This window comes from Moschus berezovskii, chromosome 1 (assembly GCF_049115385.1).
Source record: "Moschus berezovskii isolate FMDL1 chromosome 1, NW_MosBer_1.0, whole genome shotgun sequence".
Taxonomy (NCBI): Eukaryota; Metazoa; Chordata; class Mammalia; order Artiodactyla; family Moschidae; genus Moschus; species Moschus berezovskii.
Genome location: NC_142460.1, coordinates 12,164,756 through 12,192,330, shown reverse-complemented (window position 1 = coordinate 12,192,330; position 27,575 = coordinate 12,164,756). Strand labels below are relative to the sequence as shown.

Sequence of the window (27,575 nt, the reverse complement as noted above, 5' to 3'; positions counted from 1 at the left end):
CTTCAGCCTCATAATCTCCATCAAGACCAGACTGCTGATCACTGCCCCGGAGGCAAAGACAATGGTTTGGGGAGAGCTCCAGTGAAGCAGTTAGAGATATCTAGAATCCCTGACCAGAGATCCCTGGGGTTTGAATTACTCTAAATTAAATGTGTCATTGACAACATTTGCTTCCTTCCGATGACCTTTTTGAAACGTGACATTGATTTCATCTTTTAATGCCACATTGCCTTGGGGACAGGAACATGTGCCCTGAAGTCCACATGTGCGTGGTGTGGAAGAAAGTGAGGGCTTCTCGCGGTCCTGGGCAGGTGGTGGTCAGCCCGGGCCAGAGGCTGAACTGAGGGGGCTCTCAGGCGGTCCTCTCTCCACCCTGACATCCCCAGCCCCTTCTCCCCAGCGCTGTCCTAAGTCTTCTGCTCCTAGCAGCTCATCTTTTATTTGAAACAACTCGGTTTAACTTTTCCAGGAAGCCGTATTTGTCATCCACTTGGCTGTACTTCCAGAAGGGATGGTTTTGCTCCTGTCGCAGGAATTCTAGGCCTGCTGAACAAAGTGAGGATCTGTCACGTGGCCTTCCCCTTGCCAGGAAACCTTAAGGGCAAGTCACACCTTTTTGGTTATTCCTCATGAGTCAGCAAAGAGGTGACTCATTGGAAAAGACCCTGATATGGGAAAGATTGAGGGCAGGAAGAGAAGGGGACGACAGAGGATGAGATAGTTGGATGGCATCACTGACTTGATGGACATGAGTTTGAGTAAGCTCCTGGAGTTGATGATGGATTGGGAGGCCTGGCATGCTGCGCGCTTCATGGGGTCACAGAGAGTCGGACACGACTGAGTGACTGAACAACAGCACCACCATGTCAGAGCTGTTGTGCCCAGAGGCCCGGTCAGAGGCGGGACACCTCTTCCCTGAGCCCTGCTGTCTCCCCCCAGTCTTCCGCCCCCAGGTACCCACGTGTCAGGCATTCATGTGCTGGGGTGGCACCAGGAGCCTGTGCCTCTCGCAGGGGAGGGGGGAGCAGAGACGGGCGTCACCCGTGCAGCCCAGGCACCGCTCCTGGAGCCCTGCTGAGGCTGGGGGGCAGCTCATCGACCCAGCAGCTCCTGAGTTGGGGGCGGTTCATTTCTCTGCCCAGAGGGAGTGTCCACTCCCCAAGTCCTGTACTCAAAGGAGGTGACTTTTTTCCTAGTTAAGTTAAAAGCATGTTTTAGGTTAGAAAGGGCGTCCCTAGTAGCTCAGCTGGTAAAGAGTCTGCCTGCAGTGCAGGAGACCCAGGTTCAATTCCTGGGTCAAGAAGATCCTTTGGAGGAGGGATAGATTACCCACTCCTGTATTCTTGGGCTTCCCTGGTCACTCAGACAGTGAAGAATCCGTCTGTAGTGTGGGAGACCTGAGTTCGAACCCTGGGTTGGGAAGATCCCCTGGAGGACGACATGGCAGCTCACTCCAGTATTCTTGCCTGGAGAATCCCATGGACAGAGGAGCCTGGAGGCTACAGTCCACGGGGTCACAGAGAGTCGGACACGACTGAGCGACTGAGCCCTGCACAGCACAGTGCTGCTCGCAGCATGCGTTGGTAAAGGTCCCCAAGAGAAGGTTAGCATTGTTGAAGAATTCAGTCTTTCCGTTTTCTGGCAGTGATGATAAAAAAATACAGATGGGATAGGGAAAACTTGCTAGCATTGACACAGTAACTAATAAGATGAGGGAAGAAAACAAAAACTCCTTTGACCGTAAAAATAAAAATGAAGATAATCTTACACAGAGAGTTCACTGTTCACGCTGTATAAGCCTCTTAATAAGCAGGCATGTCATTGCAGACGCATCTGCTTGCTTTATCATAACTTTGTTTGATCAGATTAATAAAACTTGCTTGTATACACTTGACCTTCATCTGAGGTGTTTGCTTGTGAAGTACAGTTGGTCATGAGCAGACTTCTTAAATATGTGAAAAGAGCAATCACCAGGACCATTCTGTCAGGACAGTGCAGTGTGGCTGAAGGATTTAAAAAGCCTTGACCACATGGACCGCCAGAAGATAATATAACCGAGTTCCCACACTGCCCGTTTGTTTAAGGTGATGGCAAACCCAGCCCTCCTTTCCCAGGGAATTGTCACCAACTTAATACAGTCTGTCTATAGCCTTATCATTTCTAGTCAAACAGCGTTTTCCAAAGTTACTTAGGTCAGTTGATGGAAACTTAAGGAGGAGTATCTGAAAGCATGATGATAATAAGCCATGAACAAACTAGCTTTCCATTAAATTCTAAAAAGTTACGGGCTCCATCGGAAAGAGAGAGAAAAGAATGAAGAAACACGTTTCAGCTGGAAAACTAGTTATGGAAGGGGGCGCTCTTCCGTCACCTCTACCGTTTGTTCATGGACTAGCCTGATTCCAGGCTTCCTTGGTCATATTTCCCAACTGTGTTTTCACCGTTAATGTTCTTACTGCTCTACTCTAAGACTTGTTGTATCTTGCTCCTTCATCAGGAACACATTCCTTCCACAAACCATTGTGTGTCAGTTTCCATTTGTGTGTCGATTTCCACTGGCATCGTTGTCTGCAGGAGGGCAGTTCACCTCCCTGAGCCGGGGGATGTGGCCGTCTGTCAGGGATGCCGTGTCGCAGCCATGCTCCCTGCTTCCGTCTCCCAAGGACCAGGGCCGGCTGGTCCCGGGGGGTGTCTGGCCTGAGCTGGGGCACTGGGTCTGCACGCTGCAGGACCATGGTTTCCTTCCTCCTGGAGTCTGTCCCCTGGTGGGTGAGGCTGGGCTAGAGCTTCCTGCAGGCCTCCTGGGGAGGGGCCAGTGCCTGCCCACGATGGGTGGAGCTGGGTCCTAGCCTTCTGGTGGGCAAGGCCTGCTGTGTTTAGGGGAGACTTAGGCAGGCAGCCTGTGGGCTGACGGGCACGGCCGTGTCCCTGCCCTGGTGGTTATTTGGCCTGAGGGGTCCCAGCCCTGGAGCCTGCAGGCTGCAGGGCAAGGCCACCTCTTGGTGCTAACCACCTGAGCGAGATGTTAGCCTCCAACAAAAGTCCGTGAAAGTGAATACTCCCCGATATATCTGCCACCTGCTTGTCTGTCCCCAGCATGAGTCACAGCTGCCCCCAGCCCCGACTCCTCCCCTGGAGACCCCCCAGACCAGCATCCAGGTCTGCCCCAGGCCCTTATGAGGTTGCTGCTGGGGTCCAGGATCTCCATGGGGGGCCTCCTCCGGATGCTGGTCTGCAGGCTAGGGCCCGGCCTGGGACTCCACGCGCTAACCCTGGGGGAGAGCCGCTGCGGTCTCACCTCCTCCCGGGTCTGGGTCGCCCGCCCGGCTGACACGCGCCCTGGTTGTATCCCGAGCCGCCTCCTGCCGTCCTGCCGTGACTGCTCTGTCTTTGGGTGCTGAGCGTCTTTTCTGGTCGGCTCCAGTCTTTTTATTGGTGATAGTTCATCAGTTAGTTGTGACTTTGGTGTCCTCGTGACGGGAGGTGAGCTCGAGGTTCTCTTATTAAATAAACCCATTCTGACAATACCTTTTCCTGCAGCAGTGCAAGCTCTCAGACTAGCATCTAGGATGGCTGACAGGTGACCCCTCTACCCTCTGGGAGGCCGTCCTCTTGGAGGCCATCCACAGCCAGGACAGAATTGTCAACTAGGCCGTGAAAGCTTGCAGTGCGTGCCTGGGCTCCTTCATGGGTGCCCTCACTTATCTCAAGGATTCCACTAACAAGGAAGTGGAAAGAGCTGGTAATCGATACCATTAACCTGCCCTGCACCCCCACACACGCCCACCACCACACACAGAACCTGACCGAGGCCCCAGTCAGTCCAGAATGAACTGAAATCTCTTCCCCTGTGGAGGTGCGCAGTCTCGACTATACAGTCTCTGGGGCTGGAGCATGTCTGTGTACTCCACATGCATTTCTTACCCATCCGTCATCATATAAAGATACATATTCTGTGAAATATTAAGAGTAATACTTTGGAAAATGAAATTGAAGAAAATAAGACTGAAACCAGCAAGGAACCACTAGATAATAATGCTAACATTTATAGACGTCTTAAATTCATCTCTAGACAGCAAACGTTAGTACCATCCAGCTAGACTATTAATAGCTATTTGCCGTCCAGGATGAATGGATGTTGAGTTTCTCTCCGTATCTATAATCAGAGTCACCCATCTGTAGGCGCTATTATGACTGACCTCCTTTTTTGATACCCTTGATGAAAGTCTCCAAATTAGGGTTGAAGGTTGGGTCAGTACAAGATTCTTTTTTTTTCCCAAATAAATGAGCAGGCCTAATTATTTTCGCCAGGAACTGAGATTTAAATTTCTGAGATGGACTGATGAATGTAAAGACTGTTTCAGGGCAGGCCTTTGCATTTCATTCCAGTGAAGGTGTCATTATTTGGGATGTTTTCAGTTGAATATAATGGAAATCCTGACTCAAACTGATCCAAATAGCAACAGGTTATTAGCTCAAGTAAGTCCAAAGAACTTCTCATTCCTTGGCTACACCCGGAATCACCTGGAGAGCTTAAAAAGTACCAGGATCGAAAGTACTGAATCAGAGTCTCTCCCCTGAGGCTTGGATCTTGGTAATTGTTAAAAGCTTCCCAGGATTTTCAGATATGCAGGCAAGGTTTGGGGCAGATGATGTCAAAACTCATCAGCACCTTCCCAGGCCCGAGTTCCCATCACCCTTTGTGCTGCCTTGCTCAGAGCAGGCCCTTCCTCTGTGCAGAAGCAGGGGAAGGAGAGAGACCGTGTCTTCCGAGGCCCCAGCTCGGGTTGGCCTCCCCTTCCAGGAGGCTTCTGGCTGCAAGGCACCCGTGGGAAAGGCTGGCGATGAAGGGTGGGAGCACCAGTGCCCACCCCCACAGAGGAGCCAGAGTTCATTCAGGCTGCCGCCGGCGCCCTGGTCTTCAAGCCAGAGCTATTCTGCAGGCAATTACTTCTGTGGCAGCATAAATCAATTTGATTGTCATGAGTGTTTTCATCTTCAAAGGAACAGGAATGTTCATGACAGTTTTGTCAGAGGCAGTTTATGTTTTCCCTCGAAACACCACGCTGTGCAGAATCGTTGCAAACCCCTGGACCCGTGGGGAAAACGGGCTTGGGGAGCAACATTCAGAAACGTCATCAGTGACCCCTACAGCAGGGACCTAGTTGGTCTGACACACGTTAAAATGGTTGTGAAATAAACAGTACAGTAAATAGGACCCTTTACCTTGAAAAACACCTGCAGCTTGGCTGGGGAAGTGAACGTAGGAGAGGTCTCGGCTCGTGAGTTATGCTGAAGTAACAGAAGGAGAGCTCTCTGGAACCTGACAGGTTTGAGTTCCGTGTGCTGCTCATCACACACGCTGTGAACCCAGGTCACTGACAGACGTGTAAAATGTGTGTGTACACCCTCTATTCCTGGGCGTCTGGGTCCAACTTTGCATGTGTGTGCATTCTGTGTCTTCTGGGCATTTGGGTCAAGATTCATGCATGTGTACATTCTCTGTTTCCTGGGCGTCTGATTCCAGATTCGTGTGTGTGTACACCCTGTCTTCCCGGGTGTCTGGGTCCAGCTTCATGTGTGTGTACACTCTGTGTCTTCCCGGGCCTCTGAGTCCAGCTTCCTGCGTGTGTACACTCTGTGTTCCTGGGCGTCTGGGTCCAGCTTCATCCGTGTTTACAGCCTGTCTTCCCGGGCGTCTGTGTCCAGCTTCGTGCGTGTGTACACTCTGTGTTCCTGGGTGTCTGTGTCCAGCTTCATCCGTGTTTACAGCCTGTCTTCCCGGGCATCTGAGTCCAGCTTCATGCGTGTGTACACTCTGTCTTCCCGGGCGTCTGTGTCCAGCTTCGTGCGTGTGTACACTCTGTGTTCCTGGGCGTCTGGGTCCAGCTTCGTCCGTGTTTACAGCCTGTCTTCCCGGGCATCTGAGTCCAGCTTTGTGCATGTATACACTGTGTCTTCCCGGGCGTCTGTGTCCAGCTTCGTGCGTGTTTACAGCCTGTCTTCCCGGGCGTCTGAGTCCAGCTTCGTGCGTGTGTACTCTCTGTCTTCCCGGGCATCTGAGTCCAGCTTCATGCGTTTGTACACCCTCTATTTCTGGGCCTCTGAGTCCAGCTTCGTGCATGTGTACACTCTGTCTTCCCGGGCGTCTGGGTCCAGCTTCATGCGTGTGTACACCCTCTATTCCTGGGCCTCTGAGTCCAGCTTCGCGCAGTTCTCTGCGTTCACCCTGTGTTTCCCTGCACGAGCAAACCTGGGATTCACGCTCTGCGTCGTGTTCCCTCATCCTCCTGCCTCGCTGCACAAACTCACATCTTTGGTACAAACATCTTAACGGGACTGCCTCTCCTCTGGGTGTGCTGTGAAGCTTCTGAATCGGGTTGGGTTGAGGACAGGAAAATACGAAAAGATTACAGTTTCCTTACGAACTTTTTATTCTCAGTGCTCTGCTCTGTAGCAGTATGCTGCTGCTGAGCACTTTCAGAATAAGGCCATTTGTCCTCAGTGTTCCTGGGCGCGGTTGGTTCACAGCGCTGTGTTCAGGTGCGCAGCAGAGTGACTGGGTCGTGCACATGCCCGCTCTCTCGTAGCCACCACCCCCGGTTGCTCACCAAGTGCTCACTCCGCGTCTGCATCCCCCTCAGAGTTCTGCGGGGGCTCCTTCCCTGGGATCTGTCTGGGGGTGCGCCCTGCGGGACCCTCAGCAGAGTTCTGCGGGAGCTCCTTCCCTGGATCTGTCTAGGGGTGTGCCTTGCAGGACCCTCGGCAGAGTTCTGCGGGAGCTCCTTCCCTGGATCTGTCTAGGGGTGTGCCTTGCGGGACCCTCGGCAGAGTTCTGGGCGGCTCCTTACCTGGGATCCGTCTGGGGGCATGCCCTGTGGGACCCTCGGCAGAGTTCTGGGTGGCTCCTTCCCCAGGATCTGCCTGGGGACACACCCTACGGGACCCTCAGCAGAGTTCTGGGGGGCTCCTTCCCTGGGATCTGTCTGGGGGTGTACCCTGCGGGACCCTCGGCAGAGTTCTGGAGGGCTCCTTCCCTGGGATCTGTCTGGGGGCACGCCCTGCGGGACCCTCGACAGAATTCTTCAGGGGCTCCTTCCCCAGGATCTGTCTGGGGACACACCCTACGGGACCCTCAGCAGAGTTCTGGGGGGCTCCTTCCCTGGGATCTGTCTGGGGGTGCGCCCTGCGGGACCCTCGGCAGAGTTCTGGGGGGCTCCTTCCCTGGGATCCACCTGGGGGTGTGCCCTTCGGGACCCTCGGCAGAGTTCTGGGCAGCTCCTTCCCCAGGATCCATCTGGGGGTGCACCCTGTGGGACCCTTGCACCCTTGCCCTGTGCAGCCTTGGCGCGAGCTGCCCTCTGAGCCTCGGCCGTGCAGCCATCCCAGGCGCTTCACTCCGAGCAGCATCTCACCCCCTGGGCTGCTCTGCTGCACCGTCTCTTCTGGCCAGAACGATTCACGCGGCCACAGATGTCCTCGAGTTCCCACCGGTCTCTGCCCAAGCATCTCTGTCCCATGGAGCCTTCCTACTGCCCTCCCGAAGCTACAGGCGCTTCCAGGAGGCCACCATGGTCCTACTGAAGCTCAGAGTCCGGAGTCATCCCCTAACCTCGGAAGACGGGTGTGTCCAGGGTTATCTGCAGATGCTTCCTTTGCTTTCACTGTTGGAGAGCTGCTTGTATTTGGTTAATAATGTAAGATTCTGCCTTAACGTTAATTGTGTGTGTAAAAGTAACGCTGTAACAGATACTGTGTCCGGCACTTGGTATGAGTGAAGGCTGCTGCTGCTGCTGAGTCACTTCAGTCGTGTCCGACTCTGTGCGACCCACAGACAGCAGCCCACCAGGCTCCCCCGTCCCTGGGACTCTCCAGGCAAGAACACTGGAGGGGGTTGCCATTTCCTTCTCCAATGCAGGAAAGGAAACGTGAAAGTGTTCAGCCGTGTCCAACTCTTAGCGAACCCATGGACTGCAGCCCACCAGGCTCCTCTATCCATGGGATTTTCCAGGCAAGACTACTGGCTGTTGAGGGCCTTATGTGCAGTGCAGGGATTCAGACGCTTCAGACTGCCTTTGGGCCTTTGCTGAAGCCTGAAAAGTCACCTCACTGGGACTTCCCTGGTGGCCCAGTGGTTCAGACTTCACCTTCCCATGCAGGGGCGCAGGTTCAGTTCCTGCTCGGGGAGCTGAGAACCCACACACCTCATGGCCAAAATACCAAAACGAAGCAGAAATGATGTTGTAACCAATTCAATAAAAACTTTAGAGATGGTCCACTTCAAAAAAAGAAATCTTTAGGAAGGAAAAAAGTCACCTCATTGCCCAGTGGCATTCACCAACCTGAAATCTGAAAACCATCAAGAGTTGTTGGTACACAGTGAGAAATGGGGGTTTTATAAATTAGCTTTACAGACAGAATATTTTAAAGTGTGGTAGGTGTGTAAATAAACCAGTAATTTAGACAATTATTCCATTCTCATATTTTCTTTTTATTCCAGGCAATGGCAAGCCACTCCAGTACTCTTGCCTAGAAAATCCCATGGATGGAGGAGCCTGGTGGGCTGCAGTCTGTGGGATCACTAAGGGTCGGACACGACTGAGCGACTTCACTTTCACTTTCCACTTTCACACACTGGAGAAGGAAATGGCAACCCACTCCAGTGTTCTTGCCTGGAGAATCCCAGGGACGGCGGAGCCTGGTGGGCTTCCGTCTAAGGGGTCACACAGAGTCGGACACGACTGAAGTGACTCAGCAGCAGCAGCAGAATTGGTAATGTTTGTGTTCATCAAAGCCATTCCAACACTTGCTTTCCTTTTACCAGTTGTGACTTCAAGTATTTAAGCATGCTTGATTGTCAGCTGGTATTTCCGTGGGACACCGCTTTTTGTCTGTCCCTAATGGGACATACGGGGTCCGTTAGCGCAGAGAACGGTGCGCATTGCATCCTCACGCGGGTCAGTTAGCTTCGCTGTAGAGACACAGGCCTGGCCGTGGGCCTCCTGTCCGGGTCAGCCATTGTGCGGATGCCTCCTTCCCTACAGAAGGGGAGGCGCGCAGATGGTGATGCCCGCCAGCAGCCCTGAGAAGCCCGCTGGAGGCCCCGTGCTGGCTGCGTGCTTGGGTCAGTTGGTTTGATCATGTTTAAGAGAAGAGGGAAAACCCTTGATAAATGAACTAACATCTGTGCTGGTTGGCATGGTGGAGGACAGAACAATTCTGGTTTACAAAAGATTGGTCAGGTTCCTAATTATAAAGACACAGCATGAAGGTGATGGCCTCAAAGGCCAAAAGATGGGACATTTCCCCACAAATGCCCTTTAATTAGCCTGCCAAATACACTCCCTTTGAGGAAAGATCTTTTCCCTCCAGTTTAAATGTTCAGAAAACAGGCAGTTGCCTTAACAACTGTGCCTAACATTTTCTACCTTTTGAATTTTTAAAGGCTAGGAAATTCCTAAGACCCACCATACGCATATGATTATTTATTTAAAAGAGCAGTAACAGGATTTTTGCAAATACTAAGGTTTGTAAATATGCAAGTACGGTTTTATTCATGTGTTTTCACCTTTGTGAGGTTGCCCTAGTTAAAGATTTTATTTTAATATCTAATATTTTTGTTTCAGGAATGTAAGTTTTTTCAGTCTACTTTAGAATTTATGATACATGATACAGTTTTCTGTCATCATTCTTATTTTTTCCATTTACACTATTGTTTTTTGTAATCAACCTCCAGAAGGGCAAAGTTACGCTAAAGTAGCTCACAATGTTGAAATGGTAATAGGCAAAAAAGCATCTTTCTGAAAGCTCAGTGTGTTGAATAATTTAATGTTACTTAATGATATTGTTAATAATCATTATTTAATAATTCAAGCACATTACTTATGATTATTAAAATATCTTCAGAAAATCTGGGATGAATTTAAACAAGTTTAAGCATCTTAGATTATGAACACAGAGTACCATTTTCTTTTTGTTACATGTGTGTTTGAAAAGCGTCCTTTATTCTCTGATACTCATACACAGCTTCCATTTATCAAGAGTTAAAGGGGAGAGCATGTGTAACCCGACACAATTATCTCCCATTCGGCTTTAAAAGAAGTGTCTGTGTGTACAGTAGAGTGAGCTGAGCCTTGGCAGTGAAAGGGTTAATTCTGCACAGAGTGGTCGGCCACGCTGGACAAACTGGCTGAGGGGCTGGGAAAGCTGTCCCGGAGGCTGTCACTCTGCTTCTGCCCCCTTATCCCACCCACGCTGAGGAGAGACCCCTGGACTCTCACCAAGTGGGCATCTAACCAGGCAGCCATCTGTTAAAACCGTCCGAGAGCAGGGACGTAGTAAAGTGCTTCACGACCTTCCCAGAGGGGCTGGAAGCTGTGTTCAGGAGTACACCTAAATCCCCGCCATTCAGAGTGGGTCCCAGCCAGCTATGTAGTCACCCCGGGAGCTCGTCAGAAGTACCGAGGCTCAGGCCCCACTCAGACCTGCTAAAGAATCTTCTCCAGGTGACTTCCATGCCTATTAAATGCTGAAAAGAGTCTGTGAGTGACGGAGCACCAAATCAAAAATGAGATTTTCTGGGTAGATAAAGCCAGCTTCAGATGCACCCTGGTGTGAGCATGTTGTCCTGGCGGGTGATGTGGACGTGTCCTCCAAGCATGTGCTCTGCTCTGCGGCCATTTGGCTTGTGTTAGCGCCTGTAAATCCTCAAAAGACGCCCTGAGGTCAGTGCTGGAATTATCGGCCATTTTTCAGATGAGAGAACTGAGGCATAGAGAGGCTGTGTTGAAATCTCATCTGCAAAGAAAGTTACTAGTCACGATGAGACAGTGGGCAACTTCTGCCTTCAGTTCAGTTCAGTCGCTCAGTCGTGTCCGACTCTCCGCGACCCCATGAATCACAGCACGCCAGGCCTCCCTGTCCATCACCCAACTCCCGGAGTTCACTCAAACTCATGTCCACAGAGTTGGCGATGCCATCCAGCCATCTCATTCTCGGTCGTCCCCTTCTTCTCCCACCCCCAACCTTTCCCATCATCAGAGTCTTTTCCAGTGAGTCAACTCGTCACATGAGGTGGCCAAAGTATTGCAGTTTCAGCTTCAGCATCAGTCCCTCCAATGAACACCCAGGATCGATCTCCCTTAGAATGGACTGGTTGGATCTCCTTGCGGCACAAGGGACTCTCAAGAGTCTTCTCCAACACCACAGTTCAAAAGCATCAATTCTTCGGCGATCAGCCTTCTTCACAGTCCAACTCTCACATCCATACATGACCACGGGAAAAACCATAGCCTTGACTAGACGGACCTTGGTTGGCAAAGTAATGTCTCTGCTCTTTAATATATTATCAAGGTTGGTCATAACTTTCCTTCCAAGGAGTAAGCGTCTTTTAATTTCATGGCTGCAATCAGCATCCGCAGTGATTTTGGAGCCCAAAAAAATAAAGTCTGACACTGTTTCCACTGTTTTTCCATCTATTTCACATGAAGTGATGGGACCAGATGCCATGATCTTTGTTTTCTGAATGTTGGGCTTCAAGCCAACCTTTTCACTCTCCTAACTTCTGCCTTATCAGAGCCAAAAGACTAAAATCAGATGAGAAGCTAAGATCTTCTTTTACTTCCTCAATAAAAATTATGAGAGGCAGTGGAATAAGGGGAAACTTCTTTCTCTTCATTTTGTGAGCTCCGCCTGTTCTACTTGTCAAATATCTATAACCCGTATCCCCTGTGTCCCACTCATGGCGAGCACGTGATTGCAGTTAATTATTTGAACCTGCCCACACCTGACTTCGAAAGGATATTTGGAACACTTTCACATGTGGATCAGTGAAGTGAATGTAGCTTTCATATGCACTTGGTCAGTTTGAGGGAATTGCTGAAAGGCACGCGGCAGTTTGGTAGAGAAATGTCTGCATGGAAAAGTGAGCGTCTCCCTCTCCTTCACCAGGTGACCTGCCCGCGGCTGTTCTTGGGCTGCTGTGGGGGCGGGTTGCGATGGTCCCTGCATGGCTGGCAGGCGCCCAGCGCCTGTCTCACCTGACTTGTTTTACGGCAGGTGACTTGTAACTTTATAAGGAGCAGGTATCTCCTTTTTTATTTTGGTGAAACAGGCACAGCATAAAATTTACCACCTGCATCGTTGCTGAGTGTCTCGTTCAGCTTCTTTAAATTCTCTCACAATGTATCACTCTTGTTATCCCACAGATTTGAAGCTCTGTACCCACTAAACACTAGTAGCTTTCTCTCAGCACCATTCGTCTTTATGTCTTAATGATTCTGACCTCTAAGCACCTCAAGTAAATGCTGCTCTGTGTAAATGCCACACAGTATTTGTATTTTTGTGACTCATTTCACTGAGCATGCTATTCTCAAGTTTTGCCGATGTTGCAGCATGTGTCAGAAGTTTCCTCCTTTTTAAGGCTGAATAACATTCCACTGTGTGTACATGCCATGTTTTGCTTATCCCACCATCTGTCAGTGGACACCTCGGCTGCTTTTACACTTTAGCTATTATGAATAATGCTCCTGTGAACGTGAGTGTACACATTAATTTTTTTTAAACTCTGCTTTCAAATATTTGGGGAATATACTCAGAAGTGGAATTGCTGGATCTTTCTGTAATTCCATTTTTACTTTTTGAGGAACATTCATACTGGTGATAGAAGCAAGGTCCGATGCTGTAAAGAGCAATATTGCATAGGAATCTGGAATGTTAGGTCCAAGAATCAAGGCAAATTGGAAGTGGTCAAACAGAAGACAGCAAGAGGGAACATCAACATTTTAGGAATCAGTGAACTAAAATGGACTGGGATGGTTGAATTTAACTCAGATGACCATTATATATATTACTGTGGGCAAGAATCCCTTAGAAGAAATGCAGTAGCCATCATAATCAATGCAGTACTTGGATGCAATCTCAAAAACGACAGAATGATCTCTGTTCATTTCCAAGGCAAACCATTCAATATCACAGTAATCCAAGCCTATGCCCCAACCAGTAATGCTGAAGAAGCCAAAGTTGAATGGTTCCATGAAGACCTACAAGACCTTCTAGAACTAACACCCCAAAAAGATTTCCTTTTCATTATAGGGGACTGGGATGCAAAAGTAGGAAGTCAAGAAACACCTGGAGTAACAGGCAAATTTGTCCTTTTAGCACGGAATGAAGCATGGCAAAGGCTAATAGAGTTCTGCCAAGACAACGCACTGGTCATAGCAAACACCCTCTTCCAAAAACACAAGGGAAGACTCTACACATGGACATCACCAGATGGTCAACACCAAAATCAGATTGATTATATTCTCTGTAGCCAAAGATGAAGAAGCTCTATACAGTCAGCAAAAACAAGACCAGGAGCTGACTGTGGCTCAGATCATGAACTCCTTATTGCCAAATTCAGACTTAAATTGAAGAAAATAGGGAAAACCACTAGACCATTCAGATATCACCTAAATCAAATCCCTTATGATTATACAGTGGAAGTGAGAAATAGATTTAAGGGACTAGATCTGATACATAGAGTGCCTGAAGAACTATGGACAGAGGTTCGTGACACCATACAGGAGTCAGGGATCAAGACGATTCCCAAGAAAAAGAAATGAAAAGGCAAAATGGTTGTCCAAGGAGGCCTTACAAATAGCTGAGAAAAGAAGGTTAAGCTAAAGGCAAAGGAGAAAGCAAAGATATACCCATTTGAATGCAGAGTTCCAAAGAATAGCGAAGAGCGATAAGAAAGCCTTCCTCAGTGATCAGTGCGAAGAAATAGAGGAAAACAATAGAACGGGGAAGACTAGAGATCTCTTCAAGAAAATTAGAGATACCGAGGGAACATTTCATGCAAAGATGGGCTCAATAAAGGACAGAAATGGTAGGGACCTAATAGAAGCAGAAGATATTAAGAAGAGGTGGCAAGAATACACAGAAGAACTATACAAAAAGATCTTCATGACCCAGATAATCATGATGGTGTGATCACTCACCTAGAGCCAGACATCCTGGAATGCGAAGTCAAGTGGGCCTTAGGAAGCATTGCATTACTACAAACAAAGCCAGTGGAGGTGATGGAATTCCAGTTGAGCCATTTCAAATCCTGAAAGACGATGCTGTGAAAGTGCTGTACTGTATGTGCCAGCAAATTTGGAAAACTCAGCAGTGGCCACAGGACTGGAAAAGGTCAATTTTCATTCCAATCCCAAAGAAAGGCAATGCCAAAGAATGTTTAAACTACCACAGAATTGCACTCATCTCACACGCGAGCAACGTCATGCTCAAAATACTCCAAGCCAGGCTTCAGCAATATGTGAACCGTGAACTTCAGGTATTTCAGGCTGGATTTACCAGAGATCAAATTGCCAACATCTGCTGGATCATGGAAAAAGCAAGAGAGTTCCAGAAAAACATCTATTTCTGCTTTATTGACTATGCCAAAGCCTTTGACTGTGTGGATCACAAGAAACTGTGGAAAATTCTGAAAGAGATGGGAATACCAGACCACCTGACCTGCCTCTTGAGAAACCTGTATACAGGTCAAGTAGCAACAGTTACAACTGGACATGGAACAATAGACTGGTTCCAAATAGGAAAAAGAGTAGGTCAAGGCTGTATATTGTCACCCTGCTTATTTAACTTATATGCAGAGTACATCATGAGAAACACTGGGCTGGAAGAAGCACAAGCTGGAATCAAGATTGCTGGGAGAAATATCAATAACCTCAGATATGCAGATGACACCACCCTTACGGCAGAAAGTGAAGAACTAAAGAGCCTCTTGATGAAAGTGAAAGAGGAGAGTGAAAAAGTTGGCTTGAAGCTCAACATTCAGAACACTAAGATCAATGTCATCTGGTCCCATCACTTCATGGCAAACAGATGTGGAAACAGTGGCTGACTTTATTTTGGGGGGCTCCAAAATCACTGCAGATGGTGATTGCAGCCATGAAATTAAAAGACGCTTAATCCTTGGAAGGAAAGTTATGATCAATCTAGACAGCATATTAAAAAGCAGAGGCATTACTTTGCCAACAAAGGTCTGTCTAATCAAGGCTATAGTTTTTCCAGTAGTCATGTATGGATGTGAGAGTTGGACTATAAAGAGAGCTGTGAGAATTAATGCTTTTCAACTGTGGTCTTGGAGAAGTCTCATGAACTGCAAGGAGATCCAACCAGTCCATCCTAAAGGAGATCAGTCCTGGGTGTTCATTGGAAGGACTAATGTTGAAGCTGAAACTCCAATATTTTGGCCACCTGATGCGAAGAGCTGACTTATTGGAAAAGACCCTGATGCTGGGAAAGATTGAGGGCAGGAGGAGAAGGGGACAACAGAGGATGAGATGGTTGGATGGCATCACCGACTCAGTGGACATGGGTTTGGGTGGACTCCGGGAGTTGGTGATTGACAGGGAGGCCTGGCATGCTGCAGTTCATGGGGTCGCGAAGAGCTGGGCACAACTGAGCGACTGAACTGAACTGAACTGAACAGTGTACCAGGGTTCTGGTTTTTCTTCATCCTCACCAACAGTTGTTATTATCTGATTTTGGATAGCAGCCATCCTGATAGCTATGAGACGGTGTCTCACGCTTTCTACTTGTGTCTCCCTTGTGTTTAGTGATGTTGATATCTTTTCGTGTACTTGTTAGCCATTTCTGTATCTTCCTAGGGAAAACGTCTTAAGTCGTTCCTACATTTTTCAGTCACGTTGACTTTTTGTTTCTTTTTCTTGCTATTGAGTTCTAAGAGTTCTCTATATATTCTTGTATTCATCCCTTATCAGACCTATGATTAGCAAGCATCTTCTCCCATTCGGTGGGCTGCCTTTTTACCCTGGTGCCCGCAGATGGTGCGCGTTTCAGTGCTGGGACATAGCACTGCTTCAGTGGCAGAGAAACAAAAATGTCTGCTTGTGTTCGTTCTGCTCCTGACTAGCCACCTAGCCATATTAAAATTTATTTATAAACACAAAGGGTTGAAATGAGTTATCTCTAAAGGAAATTCCAGCACTGAAATGATACCATTTACTAAACACCTTAAGTTTTGAGTTTCAGTTCTACATTTCTAAATGAAATTTCTTTTTCATTCACATTTACCATGTTTGTTTACATCCTGTTTGAAAACAGGAGCCATTTTATTTACTGGGAATTTGATAACTGTCTTTATTTTTTTAAGAGTCCCATTCTTTCCAGGCAGCCCATGATGCTCCCACTTTAAGTGCAGAGAGAGGTGCCACTACCCTAAAACTGTTGCTCCGAGGTTGTACTTCAGACATCAGACAAAACACTGTAACCATTAACCTTTACATAGGTTATTCATTTAAGTTATTCTCACCACTTAGTATTGTTCAGAAAACAGATTTGTTTAGACTGTAGTGTTGCTTAGAGTTTGACTTGAAATACATTTTGGTAACTTAAAAATATTCATATATCCTGTTTCTACTTGGTAATCACCTTTTACTTTTTTCTTTATTATATTATTTAAATAATATTTTGATTTGATTATTACAAGAACAATCTGATTTCATTGTACAGAATCCAGGAAAAAATGACCTACAGTGCTGCCGTTTGGAGGAAAACCCATCAGTGTATGTGTTATTGTTCAGTGTTCTCCCATGTGAACATATAGTTTTAAGGTGCATGATATTCTGTGCATTGTGTACCACCAGTTACCCAAGTCCCCTGTCACTGGGATGTTTAGCATTTGGAATAGGCATGGGCATGTTGCCATCAAACGATGAGGAATTTCCTGGGCATTGTTTACACATGTGTCTATAATTCCTTGGAATAACTGTATAGAACTATATTAATAACCTAGAGACAGCAAAAGGAACATTTATTGAGCATTTACCATGTGCAAAGCACTTCATCTGGAATATCTCGTGTAATTCAGTCCCCAAGCATGAGTTGAGTTAGGGGTTATTAGTATTCATAATTATCCCCATGAAACCAAGCTCAGCAAGCTGGGCTGTGGGGCAGGGCCCAGGGGCTGACTGTCCGTGCTTGTGAGAGGCACACGGTGCGGTGCTGCTGAGCAGCCACAGAGGGCTCCCGGCCGTTCTCCCGTGGGCCCTCCTCTGCAGGTGCAGGGCGCCCTGGCCGACACGCCATCCACACCGTGTGTGTGTGTGTGTCTGTGTGTGTGTGTGTGTCGCCCTGGTGTAACCACAGCTGTGTCTGTGTCTGTGTGTCTTTTTGTGTCTGTGATCTCTGTGTGTGTCTGTGTCTCTGTATGTGTCTGTGTGTCTGTGTGTGTCTTTATGTGCGTCTGTGTGTCTTTGTGTGTCTGTGTGTGTATGTGTGTGTATGTGTCTCTCTGTGTGTGTGTGTCTGTGTGTGTCTCTGTGTGCGTGTGTCTGTGTGTGTATCTGTGTGTGTGTCTGAGTGTCTTTGTGTGTGTCTGTGTGTCTGTATCTGTGTGTGTGTCTGTATCTGTGTGTGTGTCTGTCTGTGTTTGTCTGTGTCTCTGTGAGTGTCTGTGTCTGTATCTATGTGTGTGTGTCTGTGTGTGTGTGTGTGTGTGGCCCTGGTGTGACCCGACTTCCACAGGACACTGAGGCCTCCACACTGTGCTTCCTCAGCCTCTCGGTTCCCTTCCCTTCCCGCCCCGCCCCTTGCTGACCATCCCGGGCAGCGGGCTCTCTCCTGTCTCCTGGCCGCCGTGTGTAGCCTGCTCCTGCCGGTGGTGACGATCTCGTCCCCTTGCGCTCCGCGGACCCCACCCTCAGGGAGTGAGGGGGGTGTCCCCCTTTCTCCAAACCAGGAGCGCTGAGGTCTGCAGCGGGCAGGCCCCGCCGCAGCTGGGACCCCCGGCAGGGCGGGGTTGGGCCCATCCCCCAGGGCACCATCTCTGAAGAAGAGCGGGGACTGGAGGCCTCCAGCCCAGCCCGGTGCCTGCGCTCCATGTCCTGCCCCAGCTACCGGCTCTGTGCCCTGGGACCCGCTTTCCTGATTCTACACCTTTGTTCACTAGGTCCCTGCCTCCTAAAACATCTAATTTCCTCATTTCCTCCGAGCCAAGCCCCCCATCTTGAAGACTCATCAGAAATGCTGCTGCTTGCCGAAAATCTGCTTTCATTTCCACCTCTGAGCCTTGGAAACCGGCTGCCCTGCCCGTGATGGTGAAGGCTCTCCTCTCTTATCTGCTGTGAAGTTTAATGCCTTGCTTTTCTCATGCTTGACATGTAGTCTTCAGTTCAGTCCATTTCAGTTCAGTCGCTCAGTCATGTCCGACTCTCTGCGACCCCATGAATCACAGCACGCCAGGCCTCCCTGTCCATCACCAACTCCCGGAGTTCACTCAAACTCATGTCCATCGAGTCGGTGCTGCCATCCAGCCATCTCATTCTCTGTCGTCCCTGTCTGCTCCCACCCCCAATCCCTCCCAGCATCAGTCTTTTCCAGTGAGTCAACTCTTCGCATCAGGTGGCCAAAGTATTGGAGTTGCAGCTTAACATCAGTCCTTCCAAAAAACACCCAGGATTGATCTCCTCTAGAATGGACTGGTTGGATCTCCCTGCGGCACAAGGGATTCTCAAGAGTCTTCTCCAGCACCACAGTTCAAAAGCATCAATTCTTCAGCGATCAACTTTCTTCACAGTCCAACTCTCACATCCATACATGACCACGGGAAAAACCATAGCCTTGATTAGATGGACCTTTGTTGGCAAAGTATTGTCTCTGCTTTTTAAATATGCTATCTAGGTTGGTCATAACTTTCCTTCCAAGGAGTAAGCGTCTTTTAATTTCATGGCTACAATCAGCATCTGCAGTGATTTTGGAGCCCAAAAAAATAAAGTCTGACACTGTTTCCACTGTTTCCCCATCAATTTCCCATGAAGTGATGGGACCAGATGCCATGATCTTTGTTTTCTGAATGTTGAGCTTCAAGCCAACCTTTTCACTCTCCTCTTTCACTTTCATCAAGAGGCTTTTGAGTTCCTCTTCACTTTATGCCATAAGGGTGGTGTCATCTGCATATCTGAGGTTATTGATATTTCTCCCAGCAATCTTGATTCCAGCTTGTGCTTCTTCCAGCCCAGCGTTCCTCATGATGTACTCTGCATATAAGTTAAATAAGCAGGGTGACAATATACAACCTTGACGTACTCCTTTTCCTATTTGGAACCAGTCTGTTGTTCCATGTCCAGTTCTATCTGTTGCTTCCTGACCTGCATACAGGTTCCTCAAGAGGCAGGTCAGGTGGTCTGGTATTCCCATCTCTTTCAGAATTTTCCACAGTTCATTGCGATCCACGCAGTCAAAGGATTTGCATAGTCAGTAAAGCAGAAATAGATGTTTTCCTGGAACTCTCTTGCTTTCCCCATGATCCAGCAGATGTTGGCTATTTGATCTCTGGTGCCTCTGCCTTTTCTAAAACCTGCTTGAACATCTGGAATTTCACGGTTCACATATTGCTGAAGCCTGGCTTGGAGGATTTTGAGCATGACTTTGCTCGCGTGTGAGATGAGTGCAATTCTGTGGTAGTTTAAACATTCTTTGGCATTGCCTTTCTTTGGGATTGGAATGAAAATTGACCTTTTCCAGTCCTGTGGCCACTGCTGAGTTTTCCAAATTTGCTGGCACATACAGTACAGCACTTTCACAGCATCATTCAGAATTTGGAATAGCTCAATTGGAATTCCATCACCTCCACTAGCTTTGTTCATCGTGATGCTCTCTAAGGCCCACTTGACTTCACATTCCAAGATGTCTGGCTCCAGGTGAGTGATCACACCATCGTGATTATCTTGGTCCTGAAGATCTTTTTTGTACAGTTCTTCTGTGTATTCTTGCCACCTCTTCTTAATATCTTCTGCTTCTGTTAGGTCCATACCATTTCTGTCCTTTATCAAGCCCATCTTGGCATGAAATGTTCCCTTGGAATCTCTAATTTTCTTGAAGAGATCTCTTGTTTTTCCTAATCTGCTGTTTTCCTGTATTTCTTTGCATTGATCGCTGAGGAAGGCTTTCTTATCTCTCCTTGCTATTCTTTGGAACTCTGCATTCAGATGCTTATATCTTTCCCTTTCTCCTTTGCTTTTCACTTCTCTTCTTTTCACAGCTATTTGTAAGGCCTCCCCAGACAGCCATTTTGCTTTTTTGCATTTCTTTTCCATGGGGATGGTCTTGGCCCCTGTCTCCTGTACAACGTCACGAACCTCCGTCCAGAGTTCATCAGGCACTCTATCAGATCTAGTCCCTTAAATCTATTTCTCACTTCCACTGTATAATCATAAGGGATTTGATTTAGGTCATATCTGAATGGTCTAGTGGTTTTCCCTACTTTCTTCAATTTGAGTCTGAATTTGGCAGTAAGGAGTTCATGATCTGAGCCACAGTCAGCTCCTGGTCTTGTTTTGGCTAACTGTATAGAGCTTCTCCATCTTTGGCTGCAAAGAATATAATCAATCTGATTTCGGTGTTGACCGTCTGGTGATGTCCATGTGTAGCGTCTTCTCTTGTGCTGTTGGAAGAGGGTGTTTGCTGTGTAGTCTTACCTCCTCCTGAGTCTGCAGAGGCCAGAGCACATCTCTTTTTCATCACTGTATTTCCCACAAGCCCTAATTCAGTATCAATGAATGTATTTGTTGAAGAAATGAAGGAATAAATAAGTAATAAACTACAAAAGCTCGTCCTGTTATTAACAAGAAAGAACATAGAGATACTGAAACACTTAACAAAACTGATCTATAAGATCCAGGTTAGAAAACAGTTTAAACAATTTGACAATATAATATGTGAGTGAAAGTATTAACTGTTTAGGGGGAGAATGGTGGTAGAAATACCACTTTTTACCAAGCAAATTCAAAACACATTTCTCCAGATACAGTCTAAATGAAAATCATTCAACAGACGGAACAGAACACAGACGATCATACTTGAATGAAGGAAAATGATTTAGTAAGCCATTTAGGGGTGGGTCTGAACACTGTAAATGGTGAACTTCTCCTAAAGGGAACTGAGATACGAAGACACTCCTTGGAAGGGCCTGGCAATCTAGTATAAGGAGGAATATGTACAGGGAGAACTGGGAGTAGTGGGCAGGGAACCTGGGTTCTCACAGCGCCGCCTCTGCGTTGGCATTGCTTCAGAGGAGGTGGCTTGCAGAGGAGCCCGTGTCTCTTGTGGGATTTAGTGAGAGGATCTACTGCCTGGGTTTGCTGTGAGGGTTCAGTGAGTTCCTGCATGTGGAGCCCAGGGCTGGGCCTGCCACCGTCCCTGTGAAGGGTCGGAAGCCAGCGGCATGCTCCCCTGCAGGGCGGCCTGTGTTCTCGGCCCTTCCCCGGAGGCTGCCAGGCACCTCCGGTGCTGCACTGCTCACACGGTCTGCCGGCGGCCTGCCTCCTCATCCTCCACCAGTTTCCCACCTCAGTGGCTCTGCAGAACTTGAGTCAATGGTGGGCTCCCAAGTCCTAGCTCATCCTTCTGGGTGGAGCCACATAAAGATGTTTAAACCAGAGACCAGTGTTTTCTAAGAGTGAATCACCAACCTCTGTATTAAAAATCAGTTCTATTGTCTTGACCTGATTTAAAAATTCAAAGAATAATCGCCTTTATAGAGTACCTGTTCTGTCCCAGACACTCTCCATGTGTTACCGTTTGGTTCTCATCAGTACCTTGGGGGAGAAGGTCCCAAAAATTTCAGGAACTGTTTAAGATTATACAGCCAGTGTCCTCATACTGGTAGAAAGACGATTCGAACCCAGGTATGTGTACTCCGACACGCTACCCACTCCTACCATCCTGCCTCCCGTAACAGAAGGCAGAAGAACATGTATGCAAAAGTAAATATAACAAGAACTTTTCTTCATGTCTTATTTATTCATAAAAATGACACTAACTGGTTGGTTTTATAAAATTTCAAGGCAATTAGCCAAGCATTTGTTTTTGGTTACAGAGGACCATTAATGAAAGCAAATGACTAAAGCTGCCTGTGTCTGAGGCGTGTGGAGGCTCAGAAGCTCAGATAGAAATGGAACGTCTCTTCCCACAATTTTAGAATCTTGAATCTTGGCTCTTTCTTTTATCTGTAATTATATAAAAGAGTGAAGAATAAATGACAAACCACCCTTGCACCAAGTGATTCCATTTCTATTTATAAAGTCTGAGTGATCGTTCAAGGGCTTGGGTATATTTTCAGATAAAGCAAACTCCAACAAGATCATGTACTGGATTTAATATTCCAAATGGAAGAGTTTCTTGGGCCCCTCCACCTGTTTCAACTACTCCTTGTCTCACATTTGGGCTTTTGTGTCAGCTTTCCATTGGAAAAAAAAGTCTTACAGGAATGAAAACTGCTCTTTTCTGCCAGGTAGATTCCGTTTGTAGTGCGGTTTACTCAGGACTCAGGTGAGCACGGTGCTCTCACTTGCTGCCAGTATCCTAAGCAGCAGTGCTTGCCTGGAAGCCCGTGCTGTGCCCCCAGTGCTCACGCAGCCCCGGGCTTCCCTGTGAGTTTGTGCAGGGTGTGCCCTGTATGGTGCAGCAGGCGCCAGCCTCAGTCTCAGCCCATTGTCCAGACAGTCACGTTCCTACCAGCACTGTGTCGTGTTTGGAGGAACAGACCTCCCTGAGCTCTGTACTCCCTCCCGCTGTCAGCACCTACCCACCCACAGGCTGGACTGTGTCCTCTGTCTCCTCTCCAGCTCTTCTTCCCTCTCGGCTTTTATTTAAAAAAACCCGCACTGAATACACTTAATCCGTTTAGGTAGGAATGACTGCTGGGGTTTAAGGCTCCCAAGGGCTTCTGCAGCTCATAAAAAGTGATCACTTAATCCAAACTAAACTCATACATAGAGTAAATGGAGAAGAGATTTTAACCAGCTGGTGGTATATTCCTGGTATCCTTTGTCCATTCTGGGCTGTCAGTACCCCAGTTGGAAGCCAAGGGCAGGGACAAACTCCAGCCAGAGCCCCTCTCTCAAAAGACTGCCACGTGCTGGCCTCAGTACAGTTCTAGACTCTTCCAGGTGGGTTCGTATCTGTAACACATTGAAAAGGTGACTTGTTCAATAGTAGGGACAGGAGGCCAGGACCAGGATTCTCAGAGCAACTATTCTTATTTCTCTGTAAGATTGTCATGTACTCTACCTCATAGTCTGGTAATTATAAACCTTTCCTATTCCAACTCCAAGCCTATAAACCTCTAGGGAGCAAAGCATCTAACTTGTACCTTCTCCAGAGAGTGCCGACGTTAGGCCCTTATGGGTAGAGGATTGTTTAAGGTTACGTGACTTGTGAATGGCAGGACTGGAAATAGAACTCAGGTTGCCTTGTGCCACTCTAGTGACCCTTCATCCCCCTGCCGTGTCAGTTGACTGTTGCGGAACAAACCACCGCAGACCCCACCCCTCAAAGCAGTGCTGCTGCTGCTCATGGGTTTCAGGCTGGGCATGGGGACAAGGCTGGCTTGGGCCGCTCTTCTGTGCCACCTGCTGCTGGCTGGGTTACTCACTTGGCTAGCTTCAGATGGGCTGGGCTGAAAGGTCCAGGAAGACATCATTCACATGTCTAGAACCTCCTTGTGTCCCCTGCGGCCCCTTTCTCTCCATATTGTCTCTCCTCTTGTTCATTATCATAGCCTGAGCTTCTTTACAACTAACTATGGTAGCTGCCTTCCTCTAGTGAAAGCAGAAGGAAGCAGAAGTTGGCAGGCCTCTTACACAGTGTGACTTCTGCTGTGTTCTCTGGATCATGGCAAGTGACAGGACAGCCAGGATTTGCGGGGAAGGGAAGTAGACCCCACCTCTTGATGAGCAGAACAGCATGTACAATGAGGAAGGAATGGATGGTGGCCATCTTTGGAGACAAATCACGACCAAGGTTAACCAACAGATGTAGCATTCTTTCTCTGTTGCCTGTGGGGTCCTGAGCGAACAGGGAAGCTCAAGTTTGTGCAGACCCAAAGGAGAAGAAAAATGCCCTGCAACACCTACCCAAGGCCACAGTCCTCATTCCCTGGCTAAGCTCCTGGTTGCGTTGTCTTTACTTGAGTATCAGAAGAGAGGCCGTTGTGCTCGGTGGGATGTGTAAAGTACAGGGTTCAAGCTTGGGCCACCCTACAGTGGGCATTTCACAGTTGTTTTTAGAGTGACTGCTGTGTCTGTTTCCTGCATCAGGCGTTTGAATGCGTGTTCCTAAAGGCTCGTCTTCCAGGCAGCCTTTAAAAACAGTACTTTTACATTTTGTGTGTGTGTGTTGCTAACACGTGGTTCACCTGCAAGTCATCTTTTCAGCCGTTAATTTCCATCTGTGTGTCAGATTGTATTCAGTCTCTTAAGAAAAAGCATGTCTTTGGAGGTTTCTCTCCACTTCGTTTCGACAACAGAGGATTCTCATGTGGAGAGATAAGTGTCTGACCCTGGAAAACCAATCTGCCAGCCTTGTCCAGCTCTGGCAACATCCTTTCTTTGTATTCCATCTAACTTGGTTTAAAATGTCTTACATTATGAGGATTATTCTCTTCTCTGAGAAAAACTCCCTTAATCTTCTAAATTTCCTTGGGAAATTTTTCACATGAATTACTTTTTTTCTTAAAAAAGCAAAAGCTCCAGGCTTTATCCGTTTGTTACAGTTAGATTGTCTTTCCGCCATTTAGATAATTATCCCACCCAGAGTATTTTTCCCTAGGAACAATCAAATAAAATTCTCTAGTATTCTATCAAGAGAGGAGATGTAAGAGCAGCTGTGGGGGCAAAACTTTCCCAAGTGCTTTGGGAAATCTCATGTTTTAAGAGATTATCGTGGTCTAGAAAATGAAGAGATTTGTTTTAAACAAATGGAAATTTCTGGTTTCTCAAACATGTATGAGAAAATGTAATGGTTTTGTACCAGCTGTCTATGGAGTTGGGTCCACTGAAGTCCCATTGACTCTCAATTTGTGTGGCTCAAAAGTTATTGAAGGTATTTTATGTACTTTTTTAATACAAGCTTGTATGGGTAAACATTTACATATGGCGCGAAGCAAGCATTCAATTAAAAGTCCAGAGTTGTTCTGAGCCTCATTTCACACCTCCTCTGTCTCATTGGTGGTGGGGGTGGCGGGTTTGCTGTGGTTCATTTGTTGCTTCCTTTTGTTTTGTCTAGGACGCAATGGCAAGCCACTCCAGTACTTTTGCCTAGAAAATCCCATGGACGGAGGAGCCTGGTGGGCTGCAGTCCGTGGGGTCGCTAAGGGTCAGACACGACTGAGCGACTTCATTTTCACTTTTCACTTTCACACATTGGAGAAGGCAATGGCAAGCCACTCCAGTATTCTTGCCTGGAGAATCCCAGGGATGGGGGAGCCTGGTGGGCTGCAGTCCATGGGGTCGCTAAGGGTCAGACATGACTGAGCGACTTCATTTTCACTTTTCACTTTCACACATTGGAGAAGGAAATGGCAACCCACTCCAGTGTTCTTGCCTGGAGAATCCCAGAGACAGGGGAGCCTGGTGGGCTGCCATCTATGGGGTCACACAGAGTCGGACACGACTGAAGTGACTTAGCAGCAGCAGCAGCAGACCTTCTGGAGGACTTTGGGGATTTTCTTTGATTTTTGTTTTCATTTTCGTATCTTTGCCCCCTTCATTTTAGGAAGAAGAATTAGAAGCCCAAATTTCCTTTCTTCAAGGACAGTTGAATGACCTGGATGCCATGTGCAAATACTGTGCGAAAGTGATGGACACTCATCTTGGTGAGTGAAGGGCTCTGGCCCTGGGAATGGTGGCGGCACCGGCCACAGGCTTTCTTGAGTGCTTCCCATGAGTTACCTTGTGTCACCCTCGCGGACGACGAAACCAGAGCGCAGAGATTAATCGAATTTCCCCAAATTATAACACCAGTCAGTGGAGTAGAAACTCAGAATCAAGCAGTCTGACTCTAGATTTCAGCTCTTAATGGCTATACCGCCCTTTCTAAGTATCTCTCTATCCTGAAAAAAAGAAAATACTGAGCTTTCAAGATGAAACAGTCAACTCTGCTGTTGTGCTAACCTGCCTGTAATCACTCATGTGGTTATTTGGCAGTGCTTTATTTTTTTAAATATGTATTTTTTAATCAGCTGTCTGAAATACGTGTCGGGACCTTAGCCTCCTTCTGGCTGTGCCGATATTCTAAGTGTCCCTGAGTGCCGCTCAGGTTACATGTGAGCGGCCTGTGTCACACCAGAGTCCTGGCCCTTACTTGCTGCATTCCTGAAAGCTCTGTGTTTTGTGTTAGAAAAGGTCTCTGCTGGATCACCTCTGATTTGCTTCAGGAACTCCCTGCTGCTCACGAAACGTTTAGACTCCACATTGTGACCATTCTCAGCCCGCTTGTGGACATCCTTTCCTTCCGTCCTCCAGGGTCTAGCATCTTAGTTCGGGAGGAGATTAGGAAACTCAGACGCATGCGCTCATGGCCGTGGCCGGGGCGCTGCTCTGTGAGTGTGGAGCACTGTGAGGAGTCAGGGCTCGCTCCCCCGTGAGGACCTCCGAGCGCGCGTCCCTCTAGCGGGGTCCCCGCGTGGCCCATCTCAGGCCTTCACTGGAGACAGACGACATCACACTCTGCCCGCTGCCCAGCCTGGCAGGTGATAAGTCCATTACATGCGGCCAAAATGGCTTCGTTCAGATGCAGCCCAAACGCAGTGGCCTCGAGCCAATGACAGGTGTGCTCTTACGAGCTTGGAGACACACGTGGCCGGCCGCCTCCCCGCGTCTCCCTGGGCCGCCTCCGGCCCTGCCCTGTCCTCAGCTTCCCTCCACCCTCCTGACCCCTTCTCCAGGGAGAGGGTGCCGGAGGAGGAGACAGCGGAAGAAACTCTGCAGGTGGGTCCCTTCACTTCCAGTCCCTGCCACTCCAAAACTGTTCGTACACTTCTTCAAGGTCAACATTTTAAATTCATACAGAATTGATTTTACACGCATCTTATAGCATCACAGTTTACGGTGCATCAAAAAGAGGTGATGAAGAGGCAGTTTATAAATAACTGATGTGCATTCCATAATTGAGTTTATTATTTAAATACAGCTTTAATTTTAAAGTAACCGTGAGTATGTCTGTGAGTGCACACACTCTGTGTAATTTTTGCTTCTCTGGCTATGTGGGTGACCTTTGTGTTACTCAGTTTTGGGTTTTGACCAAAGTAGAAGAACAAAGAAGTGACTGCAAATATTTACTCTAGGAGCTCTAGAAAAATTCGGTAGTGGGATGTTTCCAAGTTGTTTGGTCCACATAGCAGGTTTTAAAGCAGCTTTACTTAAGCCTCAGGATTTCCAAACAGCTTTTACTCTTTTAGTCAGCACTAAAAGAACATTTTTCTCATTGCATGGGATGGGGAAACAGTTTTTAATTAAAGAAAAGCCCTTATTAGCTGTGAATTTTCAGCTAACCACAAAAGCAGATTTGTTTTGTGTATGTTTCACTTTCAGCCAGAATCCCTTCACACGGTATTGACTCCTCTTTGCTGTAGAAGTAGCCTGACTGCATGTTCATGGTGGGGCTGAGGATCCCCGGCCCTGGGGCCTGCGGGTTCATTTTATTTCATCCGCATAAGTAACGCTTTATCACAGGTTGTTCCTGGGTTGTAGGCAGTTTGGATTTTAAGCAAAAATTTGAGGAAA

At 47.7% G+C, this 27,575-nt stretch overlaps 1 protein-coding gene across 17 annotated transcripts in view; it reads left to right on the top strand.

Annotated features, from left to right (window-relative positions):
* The window catches only part of TBC1D5 (TBC1 domain family member 5), a 623,629-nt gene that overhangs the window by 583,225 nt on the left and 12,829 nt on the right, over positions 1-27,575 (top strand). For all 17 annotated transcript variants that reach the window (XM_088835359.1, XM_088835371.1, XM_055416924.2 and 14 more), the window contains one exon: positions 25,567-25,666. In XM_088835359.1, the coding sequence (XP_088691485.1) occupies positions 25,567-25,666 (100 nt within the window). The remainder of the gene's footprint in view (positions 1-25,566; positions 25,667-27,575) is intronic.